The following is a 27176-nucleotide window of genomic DNA, read 5'->3' on the forward strand; positions in this document are numbered from 1 at the left end:
TTTGCTTAATAACACAAATATAACTCACTATTCTTCTCCGGCGATGACAACCGCTCACAGTTGTGTTCAGTTTCTGCTTACATTAATTCCTGTTTGTTTCCGCTGCATAAAATCTGCTCATTATTTCTCGGCCTCCTCCCTGACAGAGCCGTGCACCAGTTGCAGGTAGCTTGTTTATCATGAGGTAACACCTTTCCTGTCACACAAAGGTCTTTGCTGTTTTATTGACTGGAGGAGCGAGAATCCTGTCATTAGAGACGGCAGATTAATGTTGTACTTCCCAGAAGTGGTATAACTTCCCAATGTATAAAACCAGAGGCTATAAATAAGACGTAACGCACGGTTTAATCTGTGCAGTATATTGGATGGAATTACACGAGGGCAAACTGCCGAACAAGTGGCCGACCTCATTATGTAGACAAGAGGAGAGAAACAGGGGGGAGTTGCCCGGAGAGAGCCAATCAGGTTCCAGCTCACAATATAAACAAAATACATGTGCAGAAGTATGTAGACACTGGAGATGCTCATTGACACGCCCCTAACTCTGGCTTGCATGCAAATGTAATTCAAATAATATGCATCTTAAAACTGGAAATATTCAAATAAGCTTCCTAAACATTTAATGGTCAGTACTTGAAGTAAAAGGGTCCTCAGTTGATGGACTCTTGTAGCTGAAGATTAAAAAAAAAAACAAAGCAGAGAACCAGAAGCACTAATATTGTGTAGTCAGGGCATAATAATAGACCCTGCAAGGGATGTGCCGCAGGAGGGCCCAGAACAGAAGCCGCAGGGGGTCCCATGGGGGGCGGGGGGGAGTTTATTTTTCCTGTCCTGAGAGACGGACAAAAATGGGCCAGCAGAGAAAAAAACTATTTGCTCTCCGCACCCCTACTCCACCCCAAATTGTAAATAAATACATACAGATGGGAAAATGAAGAGTACACAATACAAGTAGGCACCATTAACACGAGAAGTTTGCATTTTAATTTCCGCGGTGTTCAAACAGTTTCCAGCAGAGAGGTGACATCAAGCTATAAATTCTTTATAAGGTTATAGAAGAGGACTTTGAACTTCACGGACAACCCTTTATCTCATTGGCGACCAATACCCCGCCTCCGCTCTTCAACGCTTTACAGCTATTTACCCCTTATCTTAAATCACGCCTGGATTACTGGAAATCACCTGCTCATTTACTAAATGCCAAGTTATTGTGCAATATAAGAGCTCAGGTACATTTCCATTTCCTCTTCCTTATAAAACTGACACTATATGAACCAAAAGTCACTGGATTTCTTACACTAGCCTTATGACATCAAACCAACAAACGTTGATTCGGGTAAGGGCCTGTACACACTGTTGCGCTTGCGCTGCGTTTTTAAAAACGCATGCGTTTTTAAAATCGCAAGGTCTTTTGAAAAAGAATGAAAATCGTGATGACTTGTACACACTGGTGCGATGTGTTTTCAGAAAAACGCAATCGCAGTGCCTGCTACGCTTTTTCAAGCGCAGCGCATGAAAAACGCATTAAAAACGCATGCGCTTGCGTTTTTGCCTGCGTTTTTTAGAAGTCAGTATCCCAGAAGACTCTGCAATCTCCTGATTCCAGTTGAAATGTAAACTAGAAAAAAAACAAAGGATTCTTTAGCCAATCAGCAATTACAAGAAAAACGCAAACGCACAAAAAACGCAGGCAAAAGCGCATGCGTTTTTAAAACTACATGCACTTTAAAAACGCATGCGCTTGCGATTTTGCTTGCGTTTTTCAGTGAGTACAGGCACTAATACCATTAACCACTTCCCCAACACAGGTTATTTACCCTTAAAAACCAGAGCAATTTTCCCACATCACGCTCTTCCGTCCATTCACCAATAACTTTATCACTACTTATCACACCCAAAAAATCTATACATTTTTTTTACCCAAATTAGGCTCTTTATATGGTAATTTTGCTAAGAATTAATAATAAGAAAAAAAATTAAAAAAAAAAATTTCTCAGTTTTCCGCCATTAAAGTTTTAAAATAAAATGTGCTACGATAGATAAAACCCACACGTTTTATTTGGCCATTTGTCCCAGTTATTTGAACGTTTAAATTATGTTCCGTAGTACAATCTATAGCTGCAATATTTTATTTGGAAATAAAGGTGTATTTTTGAGTTTCTTCATACTACAGGATATCAAAAATTACAAAGCCTTATTTGTAAAAATAATAGTGATATACCCTTATGACATAAACCGTAAAGTAACTATTTATGAGTTTATTCTAATGCTATCACTTTTTGGGGAATTTTCATTTATTTTATTTGACGTGAAATAATCGATGAGCTTCTGCACAGGTATAAAAATGGAGTGAGACTTTAAAGGACAACTGAAGTGAGCAGGAATATGGAGGCTGCCATCTTTATTTCCTTTTAAGCTATACCAGTTACCTGGCAGCCCTGCTGATCCTCTGCCTCTAATACATTTAGCCATAGACCCTGAACAAGCATGCAGCAGAGCAGGCGTTTCTGACATTGTCAGATCTGACAGGATTAGTTGCATGTTTGCTTCTGGTGTGATTCAGATACTACTGTAGCAAAATAAATCAGCAGCGCTGCCAGGCAACTAGTATTGTTTAAAAGGAAATAAATATTGCAGCCTCCATATGCCTCTCACTTCAGTTGTCTGTTAAATACTTTAAAATTAGTGCTAGTGCTGCGGGATAGTTGCGCCTGTGTCAGTGGCGTAGCTCTGGGCCCCGATGTAAGTTTTACAATAGGGTCCCCCAAGCACTCTATAAATAGCAATTGATACGGCGCACCAAAACCAGCCAAGGGCAACTACAGTATCAGAGGGGATGGGGAACAGTTTGTTAATAATAACAGTTTGTTAATAATTCAAAGTATCTATAGAAGTGATTATTATGAGCAAAGGACCAATAGAGAGCTAATACTGTAGTTGAGGGAGGGCCCCAAGGGGCCCTGTTGCGGTCGCAAACTCTGTAACCCCTATTGCTACACCCCTGGCCTGTGTTATAATAACAGCGAAGCATCCAACCAAGCTCTACCTGTCTTTTAGTCATTCCTTCGGGCACTTCGGTCCCCCCCCCCCCCCCCCCCACCCACACACATACCCAAAACATAAAATAGGTTAACTGGCATCCCCTAAATTAGACTACGATGGACATATAACTATGGTAGGTACTAGATTGTGAGCCCCTCTGAGGGACAGTTAGTGACAAGACAATATACTCTGTACAGCACTGCCGAAGATGTCAGAGCTATATAAATAATACTAATATACTAAATAATACTAATTGCACATTTTAAAGAGAATCTACTCTAAAATTCTTACAATAAGTAGCATACCATTCAATTCATTATGTTCTCCTGGGCCTATCTTTCCTGTTTCTGCCACTCCCTGCTGCAATCCTGGCTTGTAATTGCCAGTTTTAGGTGTTTACAAACAAAAAACACGGCTGCTAACCATCATGTGATAGGCTGAGAGAAGCTCAGTCTGTGACTCATACAGAGCCTGGAGGGGGCGTGGAGAGGGTGTGTATAACTTCTACCTATCACAGCAGAGCAGCACATTCCTGCCTCAGCCAACAAAGGAAAGAAGATTATATTATATAACAGAGATAATACAGCCACTGTGCAACTAGGAAAGGCTGCAGTAAGACAGACCACATTAGAACAGGTATAGGAACTTATAGGATACAAGAAATAAGGCTGAAAAATGTGTTACAGAGTCTCTTTAAATCATTGCCTATTGCAGCCGCTATATAGCTCAGTACAGCACTTCACATTCCTTTAGTTGTAGAAATAGCTCTCTAGTTCCCTCTGGTGGTCGCTCTGCAGCACGAGTCCCATCTTCCCACGTCTCCTCTCCAGCAGGGACAGGGTTAAGTTTCCCTGGGCAGTGAATGGCTTCTGATTGTCCCTTTTTAAGTCCATCTCAGGTTTCTCAGGGAACTTCCTGAGTGACAGATGACATCACTGGAGGTGTGACTGACTGACTGTGGTGCTGGTTGGGTTGCTTGAGCAAAGAGAGGAATTTCTGCTGCACAAGGCTGTGAGTGTTCTTTTTTTTCTTTCCCCTCTCTCAGTACTAAGTTAGTGTCATGCAGGGGGATGCCTGTGACAGACACACAGGCAGCTCACAAAGCCAGTAAAACTGCCCTGACAGAAGAAAGCACAAAAGAGATCACAGAACTGGTCAGGCAAGCAGAGAGGCACAGCGAGATGCCAGCTGCCTGAGGGGTGTGGAAAGCTGAATTTGAAATGCATCTGCGACAAGCTGAAAGTAAAAAGGATGCCAGCATGGAAAGCACAGAAGCACTCTTCTCCGCTTGCCGTCCCTGCAGAAGGAAGCTGCCTGCTCTTCACGTCTTGAGGAGGTGATCTCCTACGGTTCCTCGACCAGCGACTTCTCATTCAGCCAGCCGCATGGAAATTTTGAGACGCTGTGAGGATACAACGCAAGCCCGGGACAGGCAGCCCCATGGAGTGAATTCTAACAAGTGTCAGGACATGCATGCTGATCGGACTTTGGGAACTGAATGACATTCCGGTTGACTTTTGTCCTTTCTTTAAACTCTCTTTCTGGAACCTGCCGAGAGACAGCGGAGAAAAAGGCTCAGTTTCATTCACCGCGTTGCTGGGTGCAGGCAGGTGGACAGAAATATATGGGCGCTGGTGGCCGCAACAGCCAGGCACTCGCCTGCCGCTTACACTCCTCGGAGCCTGAACGTTTTTGTTCATGGACTTTATTCCCTAAGCAAACATGAAAAGAGAAAGTGTGATGTCTTTCGATAAGCTACGTGGTTGGAGACCATGTCGGAGGGGACGCTGGAGGACGCTTAAGTCCCAGATACTTGCCGCCAGTTTGACATGCATGGTCCTTTTTGTGTACGCATGCACGCAGGATTTACTGCAGAGTCCCGTGCATTTTTCATTGCTCTGGGGAAGTCCTTCCCAGCAAAGACAGGTGACCATTCTAATCTGGTACGAACCGTTCGGCAAACGGAGACGGCTCGGAGACTGCCACATCCTCTACAACATCACCGGCTGTCACATAACCGCCAATAGAAGCCTCTTCCAAAAGGCTGACGCTCTCTTGTTCCACCACCGAGACATAGGAGACTTTGCAGACTATCCATATGAAAGACGTCCGACCACCCAAAAGTGGATCTGGATGAACTTTGAGTCGCCCTCGCATTCCTCGTGGTTGTCTACTTTAGGGGGAGTATTCAACTGGACCATGTCCTACAGGGTAGATTCGGATATATTTGTGCCATACGGTTATTTATTTTCTAGGAAACGCTCAAAAATAATACTCCCCCGAAAGAAAAAAATGGTGGCCTGGGTGATAAGCAACTGGAATGAGGACCATGAAAGAGTCCAGTATTACAACCAGCTGAGGGAGTACATAGATATCGACATCTACGGTAGGTACGGGATGGATTTAAAACAGGATAACATTGTGAAAACCGTGTCGGAGTACAAGTTTTACCTCGCATTTGAGAACTCGCTGCACACAGATTACATCACGGAAAAACTGTGGCGGAACGCCTTCAAGTCCGCCGCCGTCCCCATCGTGATGGGCCCCAGCCGGTACAACTACGAAATGTTCATCCCCCGGAACTCTTTCATCCATGTGGACGACTTCTCCAGCCCCAGGAAGCTGGCCATGTACCTGAAGTTTTTGGATAAAAACATGCACATGTACCGGAGGTATTTCACGTGGAAAAAGCGGTACGACGTTCATGTGACCTCCTTCTGGGACGAGCATTACTGCACGGCGTGCGAAAGTGTGAAGGTGGCGGGGAACCTGTATCGGACGGTCACAGACCTCGCGACGTGGTTTGAAAGCTGACAGAACCTTTTTTGTTCTGAATAATAATGAAATTTGAGCTTTGGCCCGCATAGGCTCTATTGTATCACAGAATCACTGACTCCTATCTTATTTAGAATCTGGTTCTACCGCATGGGAAAACATGATCTCCAGCCTTCAGATTTCAAAACAAGCGGCGTACGAACAAGACAGAAATTCTTTCATGAAACCGGATCCTTTTCCTGATGTCTTCAGCCCGGGGGGAAAACCTACAGATTTGAACTCAGTATGCTTTGTAACAATCCATATCATTTCATATTTTTCTTGGGGAGAGAACTGTATTTTTTAATGAGGACTAATGATGAATATCCTATTTCTGGGGGTGAAAATGAAATTTATCTTGGGAATTATTTATATACTTGTGAGATCTAATGGTTGTGTTAATTTAAAGTTTCTAAAAGTAAGTTATTTTGAAGTTAAAACTGTCCTCTCTGTTGGATTATAATCTGTCTACAGGATTAATGCTGGGAATACACGATGCAATTTTCCTGTCAGATCGGCGGGAATCGGGTGATTATTTCCGACACGTCCGATCTGTTTCCGATTGATAAAGGAATTGATGTTGCTAAGTTATCATCGGAAAATCGATGCCTTTATCGATCAGGAGCAGTTTGGACGTGTACACACCATACAACTTTAAGTCCGATCACCCGTCGATCGGACAGGAAATTGCATCATGTGTTCCTAGCATTAGTTTGTGTAGACGCAAAGAGGCTAGAACCACCTTTGGGCATTTATTGCTGTTTGTGTCCCTCGTTGAGAGATTTTATCTCGCTTCCTGTTCAAATAAAAATTGGGTAAGGCTACTGTCACAGTGGCACGTTGTGTTGCAATGGACACAGTTTTGCGCACTGTAGCTTGGTGAGAGTCAAAACCTATGAGCAGCTCACATAGCGTCCGTTGCGATGTGATGTAACCGATTCTGTTGTTACATCGCAGAATAGGCATGCTTTAGTCAATGAATGGGCACTTAGAAAGGATACCCGAAGTGACATGTGACATGATGAGATAGACATGTGTATGTACAGTGCCTAGCACACAAATATGCTGTGTTCTTTTTTTTTCTTCTCTGCCTGAAAGAGTTAAATATCAGGTATGTAAGTGGCTGACTCAGTCCTGACTCAGACAGGAAGTGACTACAGTGTGACCCTCACTGATAAGAAATTCCCTTTTTTATCCCTTTCTTGCACTCACAAGCAATGTTCTGCTAGGAAAGGGTTTTATAGTTGGAATTTCTCATCAGTGAGGGCTTGGTTCACACCATGGAATTTCCAAATCAATTGTCACCGTTTTTTAAAAGAATGTGTGTTTTGGCCATTCATTCAAGCTGAATCGCTCCAATAATTGCTACATGCAACAAAATCACACCGCTGCTCTGGGAACACCATCTTAGGGTTGCATTAGCCAAGTGCTTTTCAAAACATGGGCGCTTCAAAAAGCGCTCTGTGTGAAACAGCCCTAAAAGGAACATATAAAACCTCATGTTAGAGCGGGGCGGTCAAACTCAAATACAAAAGTGGGCTGAAATTGAACACTTTTACCAAGTCACGGGCCAACCTTGATATTTAGTGGCCATTCCCCTCCCTTATACAGTTCCCTGGTGTCTAATGGCTCCCCTATACAGTTCCATGGTGTCCAGTGACCCCCCTCCCTCCCCTATACATTTCCCTAGTATCTAGTGGCCGTCTTCCCTCCCCTATACAGTTCCCTGGTGTCTAGTGCAGTGATCTGCAAACTTGGCTCCCCAGCAGTTAAGGAACTACAAGTCTCACAATGCATTGCAGGAGGCTGACAGCAACAGTCATGATTCATAAAGGCAAATGCATTGTGGGATTGTAGTTCCTTAAAGGGGAACTGTAGTGAAAGGTATATGGAGGCTACCATATTGATTCCCTTTTAAAGGGGAACTGAAGAGAGAGGTATATGGAGGCTGTCATGTTTATTTCCTTTTAGACAATACCAGTTGCCTGGCAGCCCTGCTGATCCTCTGCCTCTAATACTATTAGCCATAGCCCCTGAACAAGCATGCAGCAGATCAGGTGTTTCAGTGGTTCAGACTTATAAGTCTGATCTGACAAGACTAGCTGCATGCTAGTTTCTGGTTTTAATCAGATACTACTGCAGAGAAATAGACCAGCAGGGCTGCCAGGCAACTGGTATTGATTAAAAGGAAACAAACATGATAGCCTCCATATACCTCTCTCTTCAGTTCCCCTTTAAGCAATACCAGTTACCTGGCTATCCTGCAGATCCTCTGCCTCCAATACTTTTAGCTCCAGACCCTGAACAAGCATGCAGCAGATCTGGTGTTTGACATTTTTGTAAGATCTGACAAGATTAGCTGCATGCTTGTTTCTGGTGTGATTCACACTACTGCAGCCAAATAGATCAGCAGGGCTGCCAGGCAACTGGTATAGCTTAAAAGGAAATCAATATGGCAGCCTCCATATACGGTACCTCTCACTACAGTTCTCCTTTAACAGCTGGAGAGCCAAGTCTGCAGATCATTGGTCTAGTAGCACCTTCTGGCTTCTGCTATACAGTTCCTGGTGTTTACCCCCCCCCCCCCATACAGGTGTCTAGTGGACCCCCTTATTCCCATATACAGTTCCCTGGTGTCTAGTTCTTTCCCCATCCCTCCCCCATATGGATTCCCTGGTTATCTAGGTCTTCACCTCCAATATAGCTTTCCTGGTGGTCTAAAGTGGGCCAATCATAATGTAAAGTGGGAGAAGCACTTACAGACCCAATTTGATGGCTCTGCAGGCCAGATTTGGGCCACTTGTTAGACATGTAGGTGTTGGAGCCAATGCAGTCACTTCCAGGAACATATAGTTCATGTAAAAACGGTAGACATCCATGGAGGTTACAGAGAAAGGAAGTGAGGACAATCATTTCAATAGGTACACAGACAGCTAACAAGATTCTGACCTTTTTCTACACTGTACAAAATGATAGCAATCTTTTTCCCCCCTGGAGTAGTAATATGCCATATAGGGATAAGACTGTTTACATTTGTGGAATGAACTGAAGGATATTACTTGAATGAAGGCTTTACCCATTGGAACAATGTTTTCCTTTTGTTTTGTTTTTTTTTTGTTTTTTTTTGCTTTGGGTAGAATGAGAGAGAATATGAATTTAAAACCTCCTCGATTTCAATTACTATTGGCAAGATTCCTGCTCTTAATGACTCTGTGAATGAATGGAAGTGAGAGCATTCTGAGCAGAGACAAAGACAACAATAAAAGCTATTACACAGATGTTGTAAAGCTAGTCACATTGCCAATATTTGTTGCCCCAAAAATTATGTTTCATGATTGTTTCAGGTGAAAACTCACACAATCAGGCCCGGTGCACACCAAAACCGGCTAGCAGATCCGCAAAATGCTAGCAGATTTTTAAACGCTTTTTTTTATTTTTATGAGGCGTTTTGCGGATTGCTGCTGCGGATTTCAGTGTAGCAGATTTCATATATTGTTACAGTAAAGCTGTTACTGAACAGCTTCTGTAACAAAACCGCCTGGCAAACCGCTCTGATCTGCCGTTTTTCAGAGCGGTTTGCGTCTTTCCTATACTTAACATTGAGCCAGAAACGCCTCCGCAATCCCAAAAATGCCTCACCCCGGGAGTATGCGTTTCTGCAAAACGCCTCCCGCTGTGGTGTGCACCCCCCCCCCCCCCATTGAAATACATTACCCTAGCGTATCCGCAGCCGCAAGCGGCTGCAAAAACGCCTGAAAACCCGCTCGGTGTGCCCCAGCCCTCAGTGTGTCGTAGGAATGGTCAGTGAGATGACGCAAATAATTCCAAGTTGGTGCAAATAATTATAAGTCGATGCAGAATTATGCATATTTTTTATGTAGCTTTAAATGGACCAATTATTATTATTATTTATATAGAACTGACATTTTCTGCAGCGCTGTACAGAGTATATTGTCTTGTCACTTAAGGCCCCATTCACATCTAAAATCACTAGCATTAGCATTTCAGCAGGTGATTTTTCTGCGATTTAAAGTGGGAAAAAAAAAATCACTGAACAAATTAGCGTCTTGGGAGCGATCGTGATTAGCGGTTCTATACATGCTAATCTCGATCGTTCCAGAATCGCGGCCAAACTGCTGCAGGTAATGCGTTTGCAATTAGCGATAATTGAAAAATGCCCGCGATTGCGGCAGTGAGAAAGAACACTGCCATAGGGTACAATAGGACTAGCAGTTTTAACCACCCTGGCGTTCTATTAAGACTAGCGCTAGCTACACGATTCCCCCCTCCCTGCTCGTTCCATCCCACCCTTCCGATCGCCGCTGGCGATCAAACCCACCAGGAAATCCCATTCTGAACGGGACGTCCTTTAGGGCTTTCCCTGTCGCCTTGGCGACGATAGCGATAACGTAATCGACGTGGTGAAGTCACAGGGAGTCCTGATCCACCCCTCAGCGCTGCCTAGCACTGATTGGCCAGGCTGCGCAGGGGTCGCGGGGGGCCCTGTTACGCGTCGGGTAGCGACGGATCAGCGGCGAACGGCGGCGATCGCATTCAACACGCAGCTAGCAATATGCTAGCTGCGTGTTTTTAAAAAAAAATCGTGCAAAATTGTTCAAATCAGCCCAGTAGGGCCGGAGCGGTGCACAGCGGCAGTCATGGACGAGCCGAGCTCGTCCATACCGCCAAGAAGGTTAAAAACCGCTAGCGGATTGCGGTAAGCGGGATTTGCGCGATTACCGCTTAGGTGTGAATGAGCCCTAACTGTCCATCAGAGGGGCTTACAATCTAGTCCTAGATGCTCACATATAGTCATATGTCTGTATGTATAGTGTATGTATCATAGTCTAAGGACAATTTAGGGGGAAGCCAATTGACTTAACTGCAGGTTTTGGGGATACGGGAGGAAACCAGAGTTCCCAGAGGAAAGCGTACATTTGAAAAATATTGTGAAAGCGCTATTGTGGTGACAGTAAGAAAAAGTTTGACTTTATAAAATGCAGTTATTAAAAACCTCCAGATTGAACCAGCAAATATAGGATTTCATATAAGTGCAGCTATATTTAGTTCAGTCCACTGAATATATTTAAAAACAATGTCCTTTGTTACAGGTGCGCTTCCATGTCAGCCATGGCAGGCTGTTCGCAGAATTTCCAATTTACAAGATAGCGCTCAGCTGTATTCTGAATCCACCACCATACACCCCGTGAGGGATTGAACTCACCCAGCCATTTTGACCACTGTCAGACTGGTCAATAAGCGCCCAGCAATGTGCGACTCCAGCACTTTAGGGTTGACAACTCCTTTTAAATCACGGTATCCTGAGTGTTGTATGCTGATAGATGTGTCATGTAAGATAGAGAACTTGCCCAGCACTAACTAGTTCAACCTGCCGGAAACCTGCACTTGTCACGCAAAAGTCATCTGGAATCAAAGCCTACAGGATGAGAGGAGAGATGGTATAGTCCATTCATTGCTGATGGTATAGCCCATTCAATGCTGATGGTATAGCCCATTCATTGCTGATGGTATAGTCCATTCATTGCTGATGGTATAGCCCATTCAATGCTGATGGTATAGCCCATTCATTGCTGATGGTATAGCCCATTCATTGCTGTGTGGACCGCAGTGGCTAAGATCTCCAAAGAAGCAGGGGACTCTCCAATAACACACTTATGGAATTAACTGAAAAAACTGTTTCAGAGTATAAGAAACTTTTCTGTCTTGGTCGAGATGGTCCTATGGTGCAATCGGAGGCAAAGTGAAAGTGCTTGTGAAATCAACCTCAATGATGACACACCCATATAGGAATGGATATTTATTCGTCAAAAAAAAAAAAAAAGCACAGGCAACACGTTTTGTGGGAACTCACCCACTTCCTCAGGCCAAATAAAGTGCCACTAAATGCCGGCAGCTGGATACCCTGAATCCGGCTACCAGCATTTAGTGGCACTTTATTTGGCCTGAGGAAGTGGGCGAGTTCCCACAAAACGTGTTGCCTGTTTTTTTTTTTTTACGAATAAATATCCATTCCTATATGGGTGTGTCATCATTGAGGTTGATTTCACAAGCACTTTCACTTTGCCTCCGATTGCACCATAGGACCATCTCGACCAAGACAGAAAAGTTTCTTATACTCTGAGGGCTGGTGCACACCAAAACCCGCTAGCAGATCCGCAAAACGCTAGCAGATTTTTAAACGCTTTTTTTTATTTTTATGAGGCGTTTTGCTAGCGTTTTGCGGATTGCTGCTGCGGTTTTCAGTATAGTAGATTTCATATATTGTTACAGTAAAGCTGTTACTGGACAGCTTCTGTAACAAAAACGCCTGCAAAACCGCTCTGAAGTGCCGTTTTTCAGAGCGGTTTGCGTTTTTCCTATACTTAACATTGAGGCAGAAACGCATCCGCAATCCAAAAAATGCCTCACCCAGGCATTTTTCGTTTCTGCAAAACGCCTGCCGCTCTGGTGTGCACCACCCCATTGAGATACATTGACCAAGCAGATCCGCAGCCGCAAGCGGATCTGAAAACGCCCAAAAAGCCGCTCGGTGTGCACCAGCCCTGAAACAGTTTTTTCAGTTAATTCCATAAGTGTGTTATTGGAGAGTCCCCTGCTTCTTTGGAGATCTTAGCCACTGCGGTCCACACAACAATGAATGGGCTATACCATCAGCAATGAATGGACTATACCATCTCTCCTCTCATCCTGTAGGCTGCGGGAATTGATTCCAGATGACTTCTGCGTGACAAGTGCAGGTTTCCAGCAGGTTGAACTAGTTAGTGCTGGGCAAGTTCTCTACCTCACATGACGCGTTTATCAGCATACACCACTCAGGATACCGTGATTTAAAAGGAGTTGGCAACCCTAAAGTGCTGGAGTCGAACATTGCTGGGCGCTTATTGACCAGTCTGACAGTGGTCAAATTGGCTGGGTGAGTTCAATCCCACACGGGGTGTATGGTGGTGGATTCAGAATACAGCTGAGCGCTATCTTGTAAATTAGAAAGAATGCGTACATTTGTTGAAGGCACAGGGTGAGCTGAATGAAGGCTCACCCTGGCTGCCGCACATATTCCGGGCGGCGTTAATTACTATTCCCCCTCCGAGTCCTAGCAACTTGGAGGGAGAAGTAATTAGGAGTATGGAAATTTTCCAGATTCCCGAATAACATGTATGCGGGGCATGGAGTATAGCATCGCTGCTATAGCCGCACCAAACTCAGGCGCTATGCAGCGCACATAATCCCTAATCCCTGCCTCGGAGAGGAGACTCATACAGACATGGGGAGAACATACAAACTCCGTGCAGATAGTGCTGTGACTGGGATTCAAACAAGGACCCAGTGCTGCAAGAAGAGAGCGCTTACCACTACACCACCATGCTGCACAATCCAATGATGCTGTGGTGGGATTTGTCAATTTTTAGGCTACTTTCACACCAAGACGTTGCGTTTAGGGGACGTTACAGGGCACATAACATGCGCCTAACGCAACGCCTGGTGGTGTTGGAGCAGGACGATACCAAGAGCCGTGTTACAAGCAGCTCTTGGTGCGCCTGCTCTGTCGGAGGCACTGCGGAGACCACGTGAGCGGAGCTCTCCGCATAACGTGGTCCCGCCAGCCAATCAGCGGGCACTCCAAGAAGTAAACACTGCAAGTGCAGTGAATGTCAAGTAGCCATGTGCCTGGCTACGTAGCGGCCTCTCCCCGCCTCCTCTCCGCCCCTGAAATTAAAAAAAAAAGCCATACTGAGCATGTGCAAACAGTCTAACGCGGCTTAAGCCGCTAGAACGCACAGTAAGCTGCACTTCAAACGAATGTGCAGCGTTACTGTGTAACGCAACGTGGGCACTGTGAACAGCCCATTGATTTTTCATTGCTGTGCAGTGGGGTGCGTTACAGGCTGCACTAACGTCTACCTGTAACGTCTCACTGTGAAAGCAGCCTAACGCAACGTGGGCACTGTGAACAGCACATTGATTTTACAGTGCTGTGAGTTAGGCTGTGTTACTGGCTGCTGTAACGTGGGACTTTAACGTCTCACTGTGAAACCAGCCTAAAGCTACAAAATTAGCATTAGCATCCCAGCATTTCACTGTCCATCCCCAGTGCACAGATGTGCTGCAGAGTCAAACAATAGACAAGGGCCCATAAAACAAACACACATCTATGCATAATATAGAAGTGGAAACCAGTATGATAGTGACAGATGTATAGTGACTAACAAAACACACAGTAAGGCCTTGTTCACTTTAGAGGCGTTTTTGTAAAATTTTAAGTGCGGGCGATTTTCAAAATTGGGCTCGGTTCACATTAGCTTTTGCCAATGGAACCGGCCGTACGGTTCCGTGGTCCGCTCCGCTGAACGGACAAATAAAATGCAGCAGGACCCAATTTTCCGGACCGTTTCGCTCAGCGGAACGGAAATGGAAGGTTTTGCAGCACAATAGGAACCGACGGAAAACTGGCTGTAAAAACGGACCAGTTACCCGGATCCAGATGGCCGGATCTGTATGGCCGGCTCCGCAAAATAACGCAGATCCGGGCCTACGGGCAGAGACACATCCCAGAGCAATTCCCGTTCCATTCTCTTTTTTTTTTTTAAACGCTCCCATTGACTTGTATTGAGGGCTCTTTTAGACTACATGCGATTCCGATTTTGATGCGCCCCACATGCAATACAGCGGCAACCACATGGGGCGCCAATGAGAACTTTGCGGAGGACACTCGGGGGACAGCGAGAGACAAGTATTAATGTATGGACACCAGGGATCGACTAACATTTGGGGGGGGGGGGTGTTTCATCATCGTTTTCGTCATTTGCGAGTATCGCATGTCATCACTACCGCGCACCCGAGCGAGCACGTAGGACTGACATTTTTCAGCATGTCCGGTCGATACATGCGACCAATGTTAGCCTGAAATTGGTTGAATCCATGATCAGGGAATGCTCTTGGTGGAACCGATTTAATCGATGGTTAAGCAACTAAACTGAAATCCAGTCGTCTGTTATTGTTAGTAGGAGCTGTTTTATATTTTTCCTCCTCACATTGCTGTATGAGTGTCCTCTGTGCTGCTGTGTGACACCGGTTGTTGCCTTTTCTCGTTTGGTTCAGCGGTGGAGGCGAGTATGAATTCTCACTTCAGGAGGCGAAATTCACCTGGGCTGAACTGGAAATTTGCAATGGGGCTAATCAGATTCAGAAGACTGATGATTAATTACCTGAGAGCTTGGTTAATTAATCATGCAGCCAGGTATCAATAATGAACCTTCTGAATCTGATTACTCCTGTGCAGAGACCGTGTTCAGCCCATGTGAGTCCTGCTGGCTGCAGAGGAAAAACAACTGCCAAATCTCACTTCACATCTTTATACACTGGATGCCAGCTTCATCTCTAAGGCCTCATTTCCACGGACTGTTGAGCTGTGTGCTCAGCAAGCAGTTACCAGGCAGCAGTAATCAGTTATCATGCAGCAACAAGCAGTTACCAGGCAGCAGTAATCAGTTATCATGCAGCAACAAGCAGTTACCAGGCAGCAGTAAGCAGTTATCATGCAGCAACAAGCAGTTACCAGGCAGAAGTGAGCAGTTGAGAGAGTTTGAGAGGCATTTCGCTGCCTGTCAACAGTTCGTGGAAAGGAGGCCTTATGCTACGTACACACATGCGACAACGATCGTTCGTTGAGAACGACGAACAAACTTTTAATTGATGAAAGAACGACCTAAGTAAAGATAGTTTTAAAAGGTGTGTAACGATCTGATCGTTAGAACGAACGTTACATCACGTAAAGCAACTATTGCGCCTGCGCATAAAAATGAGAAGTTTCACAGAGAAAGTGAAATGCGCATGTCAAGCCTAGTACGAACGACCGTTTCCAACGATGTACTACTTTTGCAAACGATCGTCGTTGGTTAAAATCCGCCGAGACAGAACTTTCTTTTGTAGCGATTTGGCTCGTTCGTCGTTGGCCTTAATAGTCAGTGGTTCGTTTTTTGTAACGATCATCGTTGGTATTGGCTGTTTCAGTGATACATCCTTTGATTGGTTGTGTCTGATAAAAGGCATTTGATTGGGTCTGTCTGTGATAAATTCTTTGATTGGCTGTGCCTGTGAAAATTCCTTTGATTGGCTGTGTCTGTCAGGAAGTTAACTCTTTCACCCAGAAATGAATAAATACAATTTACTCATGAAAGCACTGGGGAAATCGCTATACAAAGGCTATCATTCATAAAGGAGCTGTCGGTAAGGGGAATCGATGCAGGAAAACACAGCTGCTGGTATTTTAGACTTCTGGGTGGGCATTCATAACAAAGTATCCATGTGCGGAAGCAGTGCGGAGATTCCCCGAACTAGGCTGGCGGTAGGCTTGCGGAGACACGGAAGCTGCCGAGTTGATACATTTCTCCGTGTTCCGCTCTGCTGCAGCTGCCTGGGAGGTCTGTGTGTCTCTATTCACTTACATTGGTATCGCCACATCAGAGTGAGCGGTACTTCCCGACCTCACACCGCTTGCGGTGATCTTCATGAATTAACATTTTGCTACATTTGTTCCGATAATCACAGCACAAGGCGGTGATTTATCACTCTGCTCGGTAGTGTCATTTTTTCATGCGGAAAGAGCCTTTATGAATGCTGAATTTGCCGAGTGTTCGGTAAAGTCAGCTGTTTTAAGCATTTCCGCATGCGGAAATGCTTTATGAATGATAGCCAAAGTGCTTTTTCAAGTGCTTTACGATTTCCCTATACCTTCCATCGAGCAAAAACGCTCAGAATATGGTACAGGCAGCGCTTTGCTGAGCGGATTGAAATCGAACCGCTCAGATGTGAACTCACGCCCAAGGCATGAACAAGCCCTCAGAGCAGTAATCAGCTGAGAGGGGGAGAGAGGAAACACATTTCTCTCTTGGAGTCTGTTGACAGCCTGCAACTGTGATTTTTTTTTTTTTTTTCTGATCAGCAAAATGCTACAACAGTACAACCTCATGAGGGTGATTCCACTGCGGAGCATGTCAGCACTTGAGATGCAGCATTTTCGGAGCGATCACGTTTGAAGGAATGATGGGTAATAATTGCAATCCTTCAAATCACTTCAAAAATCACAGTGATTTTGGTGGGTTATTTTATTTTTTTTACAAATCGTAAGCATTGGCGATTGTGGTTTGCAATTGCTAGTGGGTCCCAGGTCTCTGTGAATTGTGCGCTAGTGACTGCCAGCCACGAGCGTTTGTAATCCGACGTCTGTGGTTGTTTGACATGTGGTGGTGTTACACAGTGATAGAAAACCATGATATGACATGTGATGTGACTCCATAGGGAGGTCGCCTCCCATTTGCCACCCTAAGCCCCAGGAAGTGCCTCCCCGGTTGCAGGGGAGCAGCTGGCAGATACGTATGATCAATGAGATGCAAATTCTTCCCAAAATATGCAAATTGTTATGCAAATATATGCAGTTTAAAAAAGGACCAATCAGTTTAAACCCAGGTTTAAATTGATTGGTACATTTTCAAACTGCATATATTAGCATAAACATTTGCATCAACTTGGAAGAATTTGCGGTTCTTTTCCGTTAGCCAGGCGCATCCTGTAGGTGGCGACAAAACTCCACCAGAGTTGCATCTTTCCCTACTATCCATGGCGGCCTGGAGGGGGAATAGTAATTAGCGCCACCTGCCGGATGCGCCCGGCTAACGGATAAGTACCCAATTTGCATATCAGTGATCATCCCTACTGGCAGATGGTGAATTTACTGCCTTCAGCCTCCCACGTGAGGCTGGGAGCACACTAAGCTATGCAGAAAAACATTCATTTTTTTTATTTGTGAAAATTTATTTAGTTATTTTTTCCATTTTTGGTGTTTTTGTATGCGTTTTCAATTGCGATTTGTGTTTTTTTTCCATGTGTTTTGCGTTTGCGGTTTTTATTAATTTCCTTAATCAATGGAGTATAATACAGTAACATGTTTGGAAAAAAAAAGCGCAACAAAACTCATTCCTCTGCGTCTCCATTGAGATACATTATTTGCGGTTTTCATGGAGTTTTGAAAACTATGCAGCAATTTGTGCGTTTTCCAAAACGCCCAATGAAAAATGCACATAAATGCATTTTTACATGCAGCCCATAGACCTTCATTAGCGGCAAAAACGCATGACGTTTTTCTCCTACGCTGGCGTTTCTGCCTAGTGTGTTCCTAGCCTGACACAGCTCTGAGAAATGACTCGTCAGATTATATTCTGCCTCTAAATAGTTTTATTGTGTGTGTGTGTACTAAAAGGGCTGATAAGCAGCTGTTATAATGCCTTTATATGCCTTTTGCTGAGTGGAAGCTGCAGCAGGACACGCCTCGTATATCGTGTCTAGGTAGACATTCGCTGGTTGATGCATGGATAGAGTCACTACCGTGGTGTGATGTGAGAATGATGAGGCGTTTCCTGTCAGACAGTGGAGGCTTTCTCACTCTGCACTCTGTTTACACATAATGAAACTAATTACTATAGATGATGAAAAGCGCTGACGTACAGTTCACTAATAATTCAGCATATCATTTTGCCTTCTTAAAGCAGAAGGTATGTGCAATAATATAGATTTAGGCTGCTTTCACAGTGGGACGTTACAGGCGCACGTTAGAGCAGCCTGTAACGCACCCCACCGCACAGCAATGAAAAATCAATGGGCTGTTCACAGTGCCTACGTTGCGTTACATAGTAACGCTGCGCCAACAGACAACGCACTGCATGCAGTACTTTCTAAGCGGCAGAGCCGCGTTAGACTGCTTGCACATGCTCAGTAACGTTGGGGAGAGCGGCCAGGCACATGGCTAATTAATATTCACTGCACTCAGTGACGTGCAGTGTTTACTTCCTGGAGCGATTGGCCGGCGGGACCACGTGATGCCGCATGCGCACAAGAGTACGCATCACGGACGCCAGAGTGAGCTGCACAACGCGGCTCCCTCCGACGTCCAAAGTAGGGAGCACCAGGCGTTGTGTTAGGGGCACGTTATGCGACCATAACGTCCCCTAAAACGCAATGTCCTGGTGTGTAAGTAGCCTTAAAGGCTGGTTTCACACTGTAAGCCAGCGATATAGTGCGTCGCTTCCGCCGCACCGCCAAAAATAGGCCTTCTGGGAACACTGCGTTAGTACATGGTGTTCCCTGTCTGGCCACCAGCCAAGCAGGAAGTGGCGAGCGCTTGCGGGCTTTGGGTATGTGGAAGCGTTTTGAAAAATACACCTTCACGCATGAACGCTGCAGCACCAACTTTTTAAAAAACCCTGCGTCGCCACAGACTAACATGACTTCTGGGCCGATGCAGATCGCTGCGGGTCTCGCACAGTAATGTAGTTCTGCGCTAGTGATTAATTGGGCACTTCCAAGCGCAGCGTACCGCAACGTGGGAAGTATCAACTTCCTCATAGGGTTTCATTAGGCTGCGGTGGCAGTGCGGCACTTCGCAGCACCGCGCTGTGCCAGTGTGTAACTGCCCAAAGGGATACTTAAAGGATACCATAGCGCAAAGCAAAACTTAAAAACGGGGGGAGCAGGCATGTGTAGGGGGCTTTCCTCATGGCCACCGCTCCCCACGTTCTCCGTCCCCCTCTGTTACCACGTACCAATCCCCCAAACTTACTTGGGGTGATCGTGGCTGACAGTGCAGGCGCTGCCTAGCGACTCAGCCGAGAGCACTCTGTGCAAGCGCACTATGTACTTGTTATGTAGTGCACACCTTGAAAATAAACCAATTGAAATCCATCTTGGTGAGATTCAGTTGGCCCATGTTCAAGCTGCATAAATTTGAGTACAAAATTTGCATACTCTTGCTTCAACTCAGAATAATTTGTATCTAGTTGACCATCCTTAGCTGCAACCCATAATAATATAAGTACAGCAGAGTCCCGGTTATCCAGAACTCGGGCAACCGGAAGTCTACTGCCTGGTAACCAAGTATCCAGTGCTGCCTTCTAACCATCCTATAGCGGCTTTCCAGCATTGGTGCACGGCTCCCGGCGGGTCACGTGACCCAATGGGGGTCAGGTGACACATCGGAGCCATACACAGAGGACACCAGAAAGCCGCTAAGAGCTGCAGGAAGGTTAGAAGATGGAGCTGGACACTCTCTAAGTATTTTAAGCTGTATGGGGGGAGAGGTTTGTGCGTTTTAGGCCAGTTGCTTGAGCAACCGGTAAGCGCATCTATCCGGCAGCAGGGAATCCCCGCCGCTGCCGGATATTGGGGACTCTGCTGTATATTGAGCTGATTGAGGGATCCAGCAGACCCTCCAGCCAGCAGTTTATAGGGACACTGAGCGGTGGCAAAAACAAGCCCACCGTAGCCTGCGCGGTACTCCGGCATCCTCCTGGCTCATTCCGCGGTCCCGCTGGCGGCTTTGGTAAAGGGGAAACTTCAGGTGAAGTCGCATGTGCACACCCCTGCTGCGCACTCGTCATGCCAGTCGCCGTAAGAGTTCTGCACGAGTGGGTCTGTCTTTAGAGAACTACGCAAGCGCAGGACTCTTCACTCAAAGTTGCTGCCAGTGGGACCGCAAAGGGTGCCAGGAGGATGCCGGGGACCGCAGGGGCTACGGAGGGCTGGAGGAAACCCCAGGTAAGTCCAGTTTTCATTTTTTTGATTACCGCTCAGTCCCTTTTAAAAGCAAATGTAGGGATATTAAAACTGTGTATTACTTGCCCTGTGTCAGTGTAATAAATGCTTTCACCTCTGGTTATGAGCAATACAGTATTTACAAGGTTCCTTATTTCACTGCCTTGTTTTAGCGTGTGACATTTGTCACAAAGCTGCAGTTACAGTGAAGCTGGCATAGCTCTGGGGAACAGCATTGTGAAAACGCCCAGTTTTATTTCGGTTTGTTAGTTTTATAGAGGAAATTATAGGCTGTGATTTGGCTTCTGCACATGGCGCATGTGTCAGCAGCACACACAGCGCGCTCGACAAAGTCCCATCCATGGCAAATATCTCAGTCTCTGAGACTGTCGTTCATCGGAAACTCCTTGTTTAGGGTGGATCTATAACGTCTGCAAACAGCAAAGTGCAGCCACTCACAGAAACCAATCAGAATTCACTTTATAGAAATCAGACATGTACAAGATGGTTTATGATTGGTCAGTATGAATTGCTATTTGCACTGCAGTACTGAATTAAGTGGATCATTATATTTTTGTTATAGAGGCACCTGAGGAACCAATCACATCAGGCCAATTATGTGATATACAGTATATGTGGCAAAATGATCCCCACCCCTCCACTTGGAGTTGTGGTTAGAGACATGCATTAGTCATTTAGTTAGAATTCCGCTGTGATTTTCCGTATTTGCACTTGTCACTATAATGTCTTCATCTCAGTGTTATTTCTGTATCCTGTGCCGCTGATTTACAAATCACAGGCAGAGTAATCTCTCCATACACGATGGAGTACCACTTGCTAATCATGGCCAACGTCATGGATTCAGATTGTGCAGGAATAAATCGTATGGATTTTAGAAAAGGAAACACACAGCATTGCCCTAATGGAGAATATTGTGTGCAGTTACATTATGCATGTTGCATAAAACACACGTGTAGGCTCCTTTTACACTTAAAGGGTATACCTGTGTAGTGTTAACCTATGTTGCCTTTTGGAACCGCAAAAGCAATAACAGTCTATGGAGACTTTTACACTTACTGCGGTCCCTTGTGGTGCACCAGAAGTCTCCAAGCCGGTGCAAGGGCAACAGCGCATTATTATAAGCATCGCAATTAATGCACTGTCCTTGGGGTAATGATAGTCTATAGGTGACGCGCACAGTGTAAACGATGGAGCTCGGTGCATCAGGGTGTGCATGCGTGGTCCGACAGGAATCCCAGTGACCCGTAGCAGCATTATGCATATGACCGTCAGATCACTCTGCCGCAGGGTCATATGTTTGTCATATTTGCATTGCGCTGGGATGCGACAGGAGCTACGCATCCTCGCGGCAATGCAAAAAAATGTAAAACTGGCCTAAAACAAGCATGTACTTCAAGATGCACTGTGCACAGTAAACTGGATGTGTTATTTTGCATACATGCAAAAAGGGTGCCTGGAGGTTTGGGCACCCTAAATATTGGCTTGTAGAATATTGGTAAATTGACAGATATAGTTCTATTATGAAGTACAAATTATGATAGTTAAATATTGATAAATTATACATATATTGAACTACAGCTAAACCTAACCCTGTTCTCACACAGGACTCTCCCTCTACTGATGCCTACCCCTAACCACTCCCCCTCTGATGCCTAACCCTAACCACTCCCCCCCCAATGCCTAACCCTAATCACTCCCCCTCTGATGCCTAACCCTAATCACTCCCCCCTCTGATGCCTAACCCTAATCACTCCCCCCTCTGATGCCTAACCCTAACCACTCCCCCCGATGCCTAACCCTAACCACTCCCCCCGATGCCTAACCCTAACCACTCCCCCTCTGATGCCTAACCCTAATCACTCCCCCTCTGATGCCTAACCCTAATCACTCCCCCTCTGATGCCTAACACTAACCACACCCCCTCTGATGCCTAACACTAACCACACCCCCTCTGATGCCTAACACTAACCACTCCCCCTCTGATGCCTAACCTTAAACACCCAAATGACTAACCTTAATCACCCCCCCCCCTCACACACCTACCCTTAGCCTCCCACTACAAGGCCTAACTACCCCACCTTGCACGCCTAATCTTAAATGTGCCCCCCTCCCCGATGCCTAACCTTAACCGCCCCCTCCTCCCACTGCAAAAAGCACCAAATATCGTGCACCGTCATGTTCTCTTATAAGAATATAATTTGTAGAAGGAATTATGGGCGCCTAACGCCTCGGATAAATAGCAGGCCACTCTCCCACCCAAACAAAATGCCGCTACAAATAGCCGCAGTTTGCATAGCTGGCGGCCCCGGCCCCTGTTATTTATTGGGTGCTTTCCTTCTATAAAATATATTTGTATGGGCACCTATGGCGGCGCCAAGGCTTCAGCGTCTTTCTGGAACCCAAACGTCGTGCTTCAGTGACTTTCCTGTCTGGCCATCCCTATAGGCAGTCCACAGTTTTGCACATGTCTGCGCTAATTTGATTAGTCCGTTTTCAAACTTTGCATACACTCAGCAGCAGCCCTTCTTGACTATCACTGTACGAAATGAAGCCAAATGAAGGGATGGTGGTGCGGCCGGCACATCCGCCACACTCCAGTCTGTTGCTATGAATAACGAGCTTTTTTTTTTATCTATTGCTTTCGTTTTTAATGTATGAGCCTGGTGGGTTGTGTGCTTTATATATCAAACGTGTCTGAAGGGAAAGCCCAAGGCATGAATGTGTGTGTGGCTGCTGAATAACAAGTCTAGTTCTATAAACTGGGCCATTTTCTAAATAAGAGCTCCCACTGGCACAAGGGGAACAGCAGAGGGAGGCACATGCGCTGCTGATGTGTTTCTAATGCTGCCTGTTGCTTATACAGACCACACAGCTCTCCTATCTGTATGGAAGCACAGCAGAGAGGGATCAAGACGTAATGAGGCCCTAGGCAAGGTAATAGATTTGGGGCCTCCTTGTGGTCCTTTTGATAAGCTGAAGTGGAGAGAGGTTAAAGAAGGTGGCAGTTGGACCCCTTGACACCAACTATGCCCCAAGCACCTTCCTAGGTTGTAGGGCTGCCATCAGAAATGTCTGGGCCTCATACCGGGAAAACCTACTGGACCCCCCTCACTCCCCTTCCCTCCCTTTATTTACAGCAATTGGCCAAGCGCTGTGACACATGTAATCCTATGGGATTATTCTCCCTGCAGCGCTTGAGCAGGGCTTGCAATCTGCAAGAATCGCAAACGCGCTGCTTGCAGCATTTTACTTGCAGCTGGGGTTCATGTGCGTGGCATTGTTGGCCGGGCCCCAGGCTCACTCGGGCCCCATACTGCCGTCCCACCTGTGATGCCGTGAAAGCGGCCCTGCTGGGTTGCATTGAGGATGATCCTGAACTGGAGCACAGTTTTATGACAGTACCTACCTATTAACCCATCTACCCCCTTTTAAAAGATATCTACTACTATTTAGAAATATAGCATATTGTTGGAAAGACGAGAATATCGGCTTTCCTTTGCAGCATGCACTGTGTCGATGTGATGCACCATTCCTGAGTTGGGAGGGGTTGAAAGAGAAGTGTCCACTGCACGAACCTGGCAACCCGAGTGTCCAGCCCAAAGCCCAATGATCAAAGTGAGCAGCTGAGGGTCCTGGTGTGCAATGTCCACTATAAATAAAGGAAGTGAAGTCCGAGCCTGCAGCTTAGAGAGCTGTAAGGGGACAATGAATCCAGTAAAGAGGGTATTAGTAACTTTAAAAGGAGTGGACACCCCTCATTCAACACCCCCTAATTCAGGAATAGTGCATCACACCACGGCAGTTTCTTGGGGAGGGATGTACAGGTTATCACCTGGGCGCAGTGCAGGAGTGGGGAGCAGCGGTGCCTAAAGAGGAGAGGAGAAAGTCACTGCCATAGGACGCAATGCTGCAAGCCCATGCTCCTACAAGGGCCCGCATTTTTAAACACTTGCCCTGGGAGCAATTTAGCCTAGAAATAGTTCTGCATTGCACTGACGCAGGGTATAGTCACTACCCGGTGCGGAAATGCGTGGTGTCACCCTCTCTTACCCCGTGAGCCTCCAATAATGCTTTTTTTTGTTACATTTGCTGAGAATTGGGTTGAGAAGGGGTTATGCTGGACCCATTTGCTATAGGGGAGAGAGGAGTTCAGCAATATCCTGGTCCTTATTTACATTGCCCTACTCCACTGTCCCTTAGCCTGGAGCTTGGTGTCACCCCTCTGCTGCTGACACCTGGTGCAGCCAGCACCTACCTCACCCCCCTAGTGACGCCACTGGGCATAGTGCAAATGAAAAACAAGATTCTCGGCTTTCCAGCAGTATCTAGATTTCCAAAGTGGGAGTAAATACCATTTACAAAGCAGGCAAAGTTGGTAGACAGTATAATACGCAAGTATCTTTATGACTAATAACTGGGGGATGGAGGTACCAGAAAGCATATAAAATAATTAAAAATCAGTATAAAAAGAAGTATGGTTGGCTTACTTCTCCTGTACAATTCAAACAGCCCCTACGGCTCAATAATAGTTGAAAGGTTTCGGGCACACAATAGGGACAGACAATGCGTTTTGCTGGTGTATCCCGCTTCCTCAGGTCAGTCGCTCTCTCTCGCCTCGCACTTTCCTTTGTGCTTTTCCCAATAAAATGTGTCTGGAATCGCGCACGTTACTTAGCATTCATTATTGAAAAAAAACACGCACATTTTAACGTGCGCTGTGTGCACTGCTTTACAGGGGCATAGCTAGGCAATATAGGGCAATTGTGCCCCCCAATACTAATTGGTAGCAAGATGTGCCCCCCAGTATTATGTAGCAAAATGTGCCCCCAATATTAGGACAGAGGTGTCCCTCCAGTATAGGTATCTGGAGCTATCCTCCCTGGTAAAGGTAGCCAGAGGTGCCCAGTATAAGTGCCCTCCCACTGCGAGGTGTCCCCAGCCCCCTAATCTCCGCTTAGTATAGGTAGTCTCCCTCCCTCCCCCATTAGGGCATTGCATTAGTGCCAGTGGGTTCTCCATTACTCACAGACCTCAGATCAGTGGCAACTGAAGAGAGAGAGAGAGGGCACACGGTACCCATGTGGCACACTTCACATGCAGGAAGTGACTAATCACTTCACTTCTGCATATGATTTTCTGTGTCCACGTTCGCTGTGTACCCTATCTCTCTCTCTCTTTAGTCGCTGCTGGTCTGAGGTCTGAGTGATAGGAAAACACGGGAGCAGGCATGGTGGCACAGCAGGGGGGCAGACCCTGTGTTGCCTATGGCAAGAGCCATGCTTGCACCACTCTGGATACGCCACTGTTGCTTTAAGCCAGTGTTGTAACTTGTGCATTATGCAACGCACACAGCGCGAACTTAACCTAGCCGGAGTGAGAAGAGGTTCAGCCGGAACTTTGCACGCAGCTAATCAGATTCCAGACGCGAGTTACTAATTAACTCGAATCTTGAATTAATGAAGCAGTCGGTTAATCAATCATTTGTTGGAAGCTGATTAACCCTGTGCAAAGTATTGCTTCCCACAGACAGAAATCTATCAACAGAAGAGTAGAATTCTAGTCTGATCACAAGTACTGAACTATATACTTATTCCTGGTAAGTGAATGAGGGAGTTCAGCCTGAACAGTATAGGCAGAAATTGCAGGTTACTTATTTTCGTCAACAGGTGCATGTGCCGGAATTATGGCTGTTAACACTGACTTAAAGAGAAACCATAACTAAGAATTGAACGTCTTCCCAATCAGTAGCTGATGCTCCCTTTCCCATGGGAAATCTATTCCTTTTCACAAATGGATCATCAGGGGGCTCTGTATGGCTGATATTGTGGTGAAACCCCTCCCACAGTGTGATGTCAGGACCATGGTTCTGACATCACACTGTGGGAGCCTTGTTGCATTGTGGGAAATAACAGCTGTTTACAGCTGGGTCCGAATGCCAAAAAAGCAAGCAGCATCTCCTTCCAGTGACATCACCTGCCAACAGTAAAAATGTCACCATGTGATAAATGTCAGAATGTAAATCAGGGCGAGGAAAGATTTTACAACTGGTAGACCTAAGCCCGTTAATATAACGGGCTCTAGGTCTCCATCCCGCCCCTGTGACCGCCACCACCGCTGCATGTCACCGCACACACGTCCGAACCCGCGCCCACCTGGCCCCGTCCTCCTGTCCCAACAGCTGTCCATGCTACACATGCGCAGCAGCACAAATGCATGGACACAGGGACAGGGGATGCAGAGACACTTGCCGATTATTATATAGGATGGGCAAACACTGACTAAATCATTTATACATAATTACTGTAAAAATGAAGCACTTTTTTTTTTTTACATTATTTTCACTGGAGTTCCACTTTAAGGCAGATGTAGCCAATACTAACTTATCATCTGCACTGACAAGGATTATCAGCCCCACCTAGAAAGTTAATATAGGTGTGCCCAGAATATTTTGAACTGTAATAAGTTTCATGTTTACCAAGATCACACACAGCCTTAAAGAGGACCTGTAGTGAAAATAATGTACTGAATAAAACAGCTTTTTTTTTTTTTTTTTTTTTTTTTTTAATACAATAATTATTCATAAATTATTTAGGCATTGATTGCCCATTGTCTTTCCTCACCCTTATTTACAGTCTGAAATGTATCATAGGTGGCCGACAACATCTGTAGTCCTGTCAGGTGCGGCTCTGAGGAATGTG

General features: G+C 45.7%; 2 protein-coding genes across 3 annotated transcripts in view; one reads left to right on the forward strand and one right to left on the reverse strand.

The window, feature by feature from the left end:
• Positions 1–27176, reverse strand: part of MRE11 (MRE11 homolog, double strand break repair nuclease) — a 656612-nt gene that overhangs the window by 545103 nt on the left and 84333 nt on the right. The gene's annotated exons all lie outside the window — the stretch shown is intronic.
• On the forward strand, positions 3995–8944 carry FUT4 (fucosyltransferase 4). The gene has a single exon (XM_068266823.1). It carries the CDS (start codon positions 4765–4767, stop codon positions 5854–5856), a length of 1092 nt encoding a protein of 363 aa, XP_068122924.1. The 5' UTR covers positions 3995–4764; the 3' UTR covers positions 5857–8944.

The sequence above is a fragment of the Hyperolius riggenbachi genome, chromosome 2 (genome assembly GCF_040937935.1).
Source record: "Hyperolius riggenbachi isolate aHypRig1 chromosome 2, aHypRig1.pri, whole genome shotgun sequence".
NCBI classification, from domain to species: domain Eukaryota; kingdom Metazoa; phylum Chordata; class Amphibia; order Anura; family Hyperoliidae; genus Hyperolius; species Hyperolius riggenbachi.